At 39.7% G+C, this 9,119-nt stretch overlaps 1 protein-coding gene across 4 annotated transcripts in view; it reads left to right on the forward strand.

Moving 5' to 3' along the window:
- LOC125229714 (hexokinase type 2) overlaps positions 1 to 6,656 on the forward strand; it is a 45,086-nt gene extending 38,430 nt beyond the window's left edge. For all 4 annotated transcript variants that reach the window (XM_048134634.1, XM_048134635.1, XM_048134633.1 and 1 more), the window contains exon 9: positions 3,734 to 6,656. In XM_048134634.1, coding sequence (XP_047990591.1) covers positions 3,734 to 3,823 — 90 coding nt within the window. In that variant the 3' untranslated portion in view covers positions 3,824 to 6,656. The remainder of the gene's footprint in view (positions 1 to 3,733) is intronic.
- The last annotated feature ends 2,463 nt before the right edge of the window (positions 6,657 to 9,119 follow it).

The following is a 9,119-nucleotide window of genomic DNA, read 5'->3' on the forward strand; positions in this document are numbered from 1 at the left end:
TACAGGGGGCTCGGGGGCGAAGCCCCGCAAGAAATAAAGATAAACGTAGTATTTAAAATAAGTTGGGTTACGGTTTTTTTTGTGACCATTAACAGCAAATAAAGGGGGGCTCGGGGGGCAAAGCCCCCCGTAAAAAAGAAAGATCAAAGTCGCATAAAAGAAAGAGCAACGTAGTATTTAAAATAAGTTGGGTTAGGGCTTTCTTGTGACTCTTAAGAGTAAAAAAGGGGAGCTCTCCGCAAAAAAGAAAGACCAACGTAGTATTTAAAATAATAATTTTTAAGAAAAAAAAAACCGCCGCCTTTGGGGTTCTGGTGAAAGCTACTTGCGAATGTTGGATTACGTATTTCGGTTCTGACACTTCTGACCATCACCAACAGTTCCACTGCACCAAATGTCACCATTCTGGACGTAAGTGCATGCTGTTCTTATAAAAATACCAAAGTCACTATAAACGTGCCGTTTAGATTTGAGGAGTTCGGTTCTGACCATCATCAGCACTTCCACTGCACCAAATGTCGCTGTTCTGGACGTAAGTGCATGCTGTTCTTATAAAAATACCAAAGTCACTATAAGCGTGCCGTTCAGATTTGAGGAGTTCCGTTCTGACCATCATCAGGAGTTCCACTGCACCAAATGTCACTGTTCTGGACGTAAGGGCATGCTGTTCTTATAAAAATACCAAAGTCACTATAAGCGTGCCGTTCAGATTTGAGGAGTTCCGTTCTGACCGTCATCAGCACTTCCACTGCACCAAATGTCACTGTTCCGTACGTAAATTCATGCTGTTCCTTTAAAAATACAAAAATCACTATATGTATGCCTTTCAGATTTGAGGAGTTCCCTCGATTTCTCCAGGATCCCATCATCAGAACTGGGTTCTGAGAAAAATGGGACCAATCTGTATGCATATACTTTCAATCAAAAAAAAAAAATTCAAAATCGGTCCAGTAACGACGGAGATATCGAGGAACAAACATTAAAAAAAAAATAAAACAAAAAACATACAGACGACTTGATAGCCGTCCTTCTTGAGAGATATGAGGCGACGGTTAATAAGTTGGGTTAGGGTTTTCCTGCGACCTTTAGGAACAAACAAAGGGGGGTTCGGGGGGCGAAGGCCCCCGCCAAAAAGATAAACTCAGTACCTATTTCAAATAAGTTAGGTTAGGGTTTTCTTGCGACCCGTAAGACTATAAGTAAGGGGGGGGGGGGCTCGGGGCGAATTTGTAAATCAGTTTACCCCTGACAGCCGGTCATTTTTGCGACTGTTCAGCAGCTGTAGAGCTGTATGGCAGATTTGGCGGCATTGTGACTACTGATAGTAGATGATTGATTTGATGTTTGTATTTATTCTTAATTCATAATTGACACTAATCGATGCAAAAAACAAATGTTACCGAAAGCAGTGGTTTATTTATATGATAAACCCCTATAACGGAGCTCGTGGACCATAGACTGGTCCACAATCATCAAAATACATCCTATATACCAATATTACCAATGACGCTGTTAATTATAATAGTTTATGCTATTTCCCCCCTAGAATTTGCCCAACTGTTGCCACGTGTTTAGGTCTCTCAGGATGAAAATGGAAAACTTAGGGATCATCCATAAATTACGTCACACTAAAAATCGAGATTTTTGACCCCTCCCCCCTTCCCTGTCACAGCTGGTCACATTTGTTAGACTCCCCCCTCCCTAGTGTGACGTCACATATTTTGCAAATTTACACGTAGAAATTATTGAATGAAAACAGCGGGTAGAAATCAATCTTATTTCCATTTATGTACTTAGATTATTCTTCACTCCACCAACAGGTAAAGGCTCTCTTGATACTTCAAAAATGAATGACAAAGTTTCATTTTATCTACAAGAGTGCAAAGTAATTTCATAGAAATTTTAACTTGATGTCCACAACTAGCTGTGGCTGGTAGAATAAACGTTTAAATGATGATTTTGACTCTTAAATGTAAAAAAAAAATGAATCAAACTACATTGTTTGATGTTTTGCAGTTAATATTTTCCACGTGTTGGTGTGTGAGTGACAAATTTATTTAACCTACGTGCCTTGAAACCCCTGCAACGCTCAAGATTCCACATTCTGAATCGGTCGACAAAACAATTGGTATCTTATATTTATAACCAGATGCAAAGTCGAGAATAGGTGATATTCTAGGCCATTTACAACATTTTTAGCTATACATGCCTTAGACAAATTTTAGTTCTTTTTTCGACCTAAGTAATTGCTCAAATAATTTTTTTATGTTATTCAATTTTCAAATTGCTGTAGTTTAATTTTCTTTAGACACAGATATGTTTAATTTATTTTATGGTATACGATAGACATTTTACATACATACATACATACAATCACGCCTGTATCCCATAAAGGGGTAGGCAGAGCACATGAACTACTCACGTTTCAGTGCCACTCTTGGCAAAAAGGGGTTGAAAGAAAACGAAAATTGTGACATTGCAGTGACAGGTTGCCAGCCTCTCGCCTACGCCACAATTTAACCCATATCCCACAGTCGCCTTCTACGACACCCACGGGAAGAAAGGGGGTGGTGAAATTCTTAACCCGTCACCACACGGGGTCAGTTGAAATTTTACGATAAATTACATCATACCTATTTTACAATACGAAATAAAACCAAAACAACTATCTACAGTAACAAGAGTACGCTTATCGATTTAGTCTGAAATTTTGGAGTTTTCACTGAGAAGTTAAAAAAAACTCTAAAAACGACGAATCAAATTTTGTCCAAGACATAAGCCTAGACTATCACCTACTTTTGGCTTTTCATCCGGTTACCGAACATTCTGTATTTGTATATATATATATATATATATGTTTATGAGGTTTTCATAAAGAAAGTTTATAGTTCGTGTTTTAACCCTTAGATTATGATAGATTTTGAAATGTGACGTCACGAAATTTAGGACCCCTCTGTCCCCCTTGTCACACATTGTCACACTTCGTCGACCCCCTCCCTCCCCCTTAACGTGTGACGTAATTTATGGATGATCCCCTAGTGTAATTACACTACTTACTTTTATATTTCGACTATATTAATGCCACTAGTCAGTAGTAGAGATGATGTGCGAGTGCCTAAAACTAAATTCCTATTTAAGTTGACGCGCGCAGGAGGGCAGGCGGATTTGCCTCTATACTTTTGACAGGCGCTACATACTTCAACGGCACGGCTGGGCTCACAACTTTAAATTGCGTCATAACTTTTTTCTGGTACGCCAAAAAAATTTGAAAAAAATATATTGACAGGTACCAAATAGGTAGTAAATATTGGCTAAGATATCAATTAGTAGTGTTGTCTAGAACTATGTAAACCAAAAATGATCCAGACATCCTGACGTCAGAATGTCTGGCCACCTAATTCGCTCGATTTTTCGATATCAGTGGAGGTACCAAATATATGTACTCAGGTACCAAATAGTATCAAATAGGTACTAAATTTTAGTATGTACTAAACATCAAATATCTGTAGTGGTCCAGGGGTCCTGACGCTCACTGACATCTGCTGAATTCGTGAGATTTGCTTGGCGCTACACTGTGCACGTGGGGTGCGCGCAACTCATAATTATCATATCTACTTAATTTGTTGCTACTTAAGTGGCAGTTGCTAGTTAAGCGGTGCGAAAGTTAATTGTTATCATATCAATTATTTTTGTTAATTAGCGGTTATTCAATAACGATTTGTTTTGGTTTCAGTTTGACCTTATGCTGTCAGAGGACGGCAGCGGGCGCGGGGCGGCACTGGTGGCGGCGGTGGCGTGCCGCGAGATCCAGAAGGCCGCGTAAGCCGCTGACCCTCTCCGTCCCACTGTACCTTCACCACCGGCGTGGCTGGGATCTCACGTTTCCTAGGTTAGGCCGTAGCTCGAGTGAGGCTTTCCCAAAGATGTTGGCCTTTTTAACAGTAGTGACCAAAGTATTTATTTCGATCAGATGGAAACAGTCCGGACTAGATGCTGGACATCTTAGTTTTTTTGTGGGACGGAAGTAACGATCCTAAATCAGCTTTATACTCCCATACGTTCGGGTTACATAATTAGGATAATATATAGAGTATAGCCTTAAAGTAGCGCACCAAAGACGCGACTGCGCTTGTCCGGTCTGGCGACGTTTAGATAGATATAATACATGTTATTGGTCTCAAATATATTATATCTTAGGAAATCGCCTCTAGCGGTCCGAGCATTTTAATGTAAGCACATGTATAATGTATATGGGCCAGTAGATGAAAGATCGCTTCCGAAGATATTCTGGGAAGTCATCAGCTTGTGTGTACTACTATATTCGTATGTCCTAAAAGTACTTTTTAGATGGACACTAAGATCCTAACTTAAAAAGTTTTATATCGATGTTGAAAAGATTTTATTGTACTTATATTTGTAATTAGTCTAGTCACAAACCAGGATTAAGTTATCTGTTGTTAAATCTTCCTCAGTCTTATTTTTTTTTTTCCTTTCACCATTTACTTCATTGAGGTTAAGTATTTGTAAAAGACTGAACACTCCATCTGCTTGTCCTGGTTTTACATTTGATCTTAGTGTCGGTCTGCATCATGCTCTGCTCTGCGTTCCCAAATTGCAGTTCTATAGCCAGAAATACAGAGACCTGGCCCCTGGCCCAATCATCAGCGATGTGTTTCCTTTTATTAGCAATAAGTAGATAAAAAATGTACTTTAACGGAGAGAAAGCTCTTGTATTTTATAATGCTGTTCAAGTTTGAGTAAGAAAATATTGTTAAATATATTAGTCTTATACACAACATCACATACGAAAAGCAAACTATCTGTTGATACCATTATTTATTTAAGTATTTTTATACAAAACAAACGAATATTTAGCACAAGCTACCCTAAGTCCAAGACTTAAGCATTGTGATGCCATAAGAAATTATTTAGAAGAGTTTTATAGATAACATTGTATGTAACATTACACGAGAATCTCAGTTACGTCTCTGCGGATATTGTAAGTGTAGTGTGCCATTGTTTTGATCATTCCATGTATAGGAGACCACCAGCAATCACTTTCATTTGTATACCGTCTGGCATCCACATAGGTAGGTTCTAAGTATATCACAACACAAGGTAGTTTGCAATTTTATTTGTTTATTAATCAGTAAATTATTGATTTAAAATTCAGGAGATTTTATAAAATGATCCTTTATCCCAGGTAGAAAAAACTGCATTAATATAACTTTAGTTTATTGATATTTAACTGTGATAGAGCTAGACATTATGTTATAAAGATATAAAGATTTTTGTTAGACTTTGTTATCTAAAACGTCTTAATTTTTGGTGATATGTTTGACATAGTTACTTAATAAATAATATCTACAAACACATTGACATAGCATAGTTAAAAGATTATAAATGTCAAAATTGAGTCAGTTTTGTTTTTATATAAATTTGGTAAATATTTACTTAATTTCTCACGATCACGTAAGCCCTCTTAATCCATAATCATCATTAGTAGTTCCTTAGTTTTCAATAGGTGCATTTTTAAGTACGTATGCGTATTGTCAGTATAAATTTGTTGCATGCTAATATGTAAAACAGTTCTTATTTTAAATTATTTAGAATTAAGTTCTACCTACTCTTTTTTAAGATATTTAGTATCTATGCAGCGCATGATAAATACATAAAGAGTAAAAGTCTGCTACTTATTTAGCAGACTAAAAATGATAAATACTAAGTTCAAACGAGTGAAATTCCTGCACTCTTTAAATTGCTAAGTTGTAAAATTAATCATGTATATGATTTGCTCAAAGCTCAAGCAAGAAAACGGTTTTAAGTTTTTAAATTCTTATTTACACCTTAAAAATGAATGTATGAACCCTAGAAATGCACAAATAACCCGGTGTAATCTTATACATTCGATTCATCTGAATCATGACTAATTGAGCAGTATTGTGTATATTTTAATGAGTTATATCGCTACATAAGTGTACCCCGCGTTTTTGAAGGCGAGAATGTCTTACCAAAAAATACATAAAAACTTTAACAGTTTTTATATAATATTTTGTAATAAATACACGAATTCATTCCCGCACAAAGACCCCGGTACATAGTATGTAGGTATACCTGCCTACTACATTCAATAGTCGTCAAGATAGCATTGGTAGTTGAGGTGCTCACAAATATCAGAAGATCAGAGCAATCTGAAAACGCCTTGACGTAATATGTGTACTCCGATGTTTGGGAGCACTTGGCCGCATCAATATCTAAAGGCGACTGAAGTGGTACATAAGTGTCCGCGTGAAACGGCTAGTTCTACATTCCATAGGGCTTTTAATGCTCCTAGGTTCAGTATAGTCGTATGAATTCATTAAAAATCTAACCCAAACAGCAGAAATGTACACACATATCACATCAGTTATTAAGAGACAATAATCATGATCAGTTGTATGTAAATAGGTTTAGGTTTTTGTTAGTATGGCCTGGCGCCCGATTTGGTTATTGCTTCATTACATTATGTAAATTATAAATATGAATAGATATCTATGTATTAATAAATATCATGAATTAATTTATGTGAAAGAGATAATGAATGTAGATAGCTCTTTTTTTTGTGTGAGAGCTGTGAGCAATGTTACTTATTTCAAGAATAAATTTATATAAATTTACTGCTTCTTTGATTTATTTTATTCCCGCCACTCTGAGTACCTAATAAACGGACACAATTACCGACTGTTCACCATTAAAGTTTAGGTTATTCAACAAGTTTGGTGGTGGTTTCACACCAATATTTTTTGTTGGCCATAATCTTGGTTTGGTACCACTTTAGAAGGTGGGAAATTTCCCAGTACCTAACAATGGTAACAACTAAACAACTACTGGGAATAACCCTAAAATCCAATCTTTAACAATGCATAACATAGGTAGTACATACATTATTGTAAATTTTATAATTTAGCATAATAACGAATCTCCCGCAATTTTCACCGGCCCCTCTAGCATAACCTGCCTTGTCACGCGCGAGTCCATACTTGAAGTCGCGTGTGAAGTATGGACTCGCGCGCGACAAGGCAGGTTGTGCTAGAGGGTCAGAGCTCGTTTCGCCATAGACCAGCGGAATCTAAATTACCGACAAGGTCGCACGAGTAAGACCACTAATAACATAGCGTAGGATGCGTAGTTATGTTATAAGCAGGTACCTACTACCTACCTACGGGCTACGGATAATTTAATTACATGCTGTATTGTATATATGGTTGGATGTAGGTATTGTCGCCCCCTTTATACCCGACGTTGTGTAACACACATGCCTGAATCCGACTTGGGTATGGATCCGCGTGGGCAACAAGGGTTCATCATATCAGTAATACATATAACGCCATGCTACATGAGAGTAGGAGAAGGGGTCGCTTTCGACCACACTGTTATATGTATATTTACTCCAGAGTTGGCATCGCACGTCTGTTAATGAGAGTCAAGTCTACTGGCCTATCCAGAGTGACTCTCCCTGTACGATCGGTTCGCCTCCAGACTAAGTACTAGCTGAACATATAGTACTCTGGTGTCCTACACACCACCTGGACGTGGGGGCGCTGCCCCCACGGGGTCCTCCATAAGCCTGCCCCCACTAGACCCGACCCTTACTCCAACTCATAACCGACCGTACTACATGCTTTGCCTGTGTGCTTCCGGTACACACTCCGGGGAGCCCTACGCTCCCCAGTCCAATGTCCTTGTATTATTTGTCTAGGTAGACACCTCAGGACTACGACTTAGTGAAACTACGTTAACCAAAGGCCGTTGGCTAACCCTTTGTTCCACTCCCATGTAGCTAGTATTGTCGATTATACAAGTATAAATATGTGTGTAAACACTCACCAGGGCAGGCTCCTGTAACGGCGTGGAGGCGCTACATGTACTCCTCATTTCATACACCCCGCGCCGTCTCACGCCACGTGCACGTACCTTGCGTTTCTTCCAATGGCGCCAATGTGCTTCCGTCCCGCCATTGGAGCTGTCATTCGAGCTGTCCGTGTTGCCACATGACAAAGTAGTAACCTATTCAATACCACTTACCAATTTACATCGCGCTCGGCGCGACACTCTCGACAGCGAAAAAAGGTTATTGCAGCAAGGCGAGCAAGCTCCGCGTCCACTCCAGGATCTTATCCCTGGCTCGAATCGCTGCGCTCCGCTTGCTCCGACCAACGCCTCTCTCCTCCGGCTGCTCCCCTGATGGTGGGACTTCATCAGGACTGGATACTCCACAGTCACCCGTAGAATCAATCTCGATGTCGGGTTGTTCATCGAGTGCAGGTGTAGGGTTCAAACTCCTTGGAACCTCCACCTCTCCAGTGACCTCCTCGACCTCAACAGAATCTGCCGCCATGGGTTCTATGTCAGGTGTCTCGTCCTCCACCTCCAGCGGGTACAGATGGCCAACAGAACGTGTTAAAGTAGAATCGTCAGTCTTGACCCTCGCTACTCTACATTCGCCATCGCTTCCTCTGATCAGTTCGTGGATCTTCCCCACTTTCCAGAGGTTCCTGTTCTTGAGGTCCGATTTCACTTGTACGAGGTCGCCTACTTGTGGTGATCGAAGAGATTTCACTCTAGGCTGCTTGGGTGAGTTGTTGTATCTCTCTCTGAGACTAGCCAGATACTGTTGGATGAACATTCTTTTAAATTCCTCCAGAATGCTATACCCTCTCTTCCAGCTTTCAACAAGGTCGCTCTTTGTAGCCGTGTTACAAGTCGGTGAATCCACGGTGGACGGTCTCATAGTTAAACATTGTCCTAGGCTTAAAAAATCTGCTGGACAGAGAACATGTTCCACTTCAGTGCCGACTCTTGTCAGTGGTCTCGAATTAAGCACATTTTCCACCTCTTTCACCACTGTTAGTAGCCTGGTATCGTTAAGAAGGTGTTTTTCCAGTGTTCTTTTGAGGCAATGTTTTACCATGCCTATCAGCCGCTCATAAAATCCACCGTGCCACGGTGCTAGTTGACATATGAATTTCCACTGGATGTCATTCTTAACGCAGAATGGCTGTTGTACCATTTCAGCAACTAACTTGAAGCAAGTCGCATTGTCTGAGTATATCCGTTGCGGCTTGTTTCTCGCAGCTATA

Source organism: Leguminivora glycinivorella, chromosome 9, assembly GCF_023078275.1.
Source record: "Leguminivora glycinivorella isolate SPB_JAAS2020 chromosome 9, LegGlyc_1.1, whole genome shotgun sequence".
In the NCBI taxonomy this organism is placed as follows: Eukaryota; Metazoa; Arthropoda; class Insecta; order Lepidoptera; family Tortricidae; genus Leguminivora; species Leguminivora glycinivorella.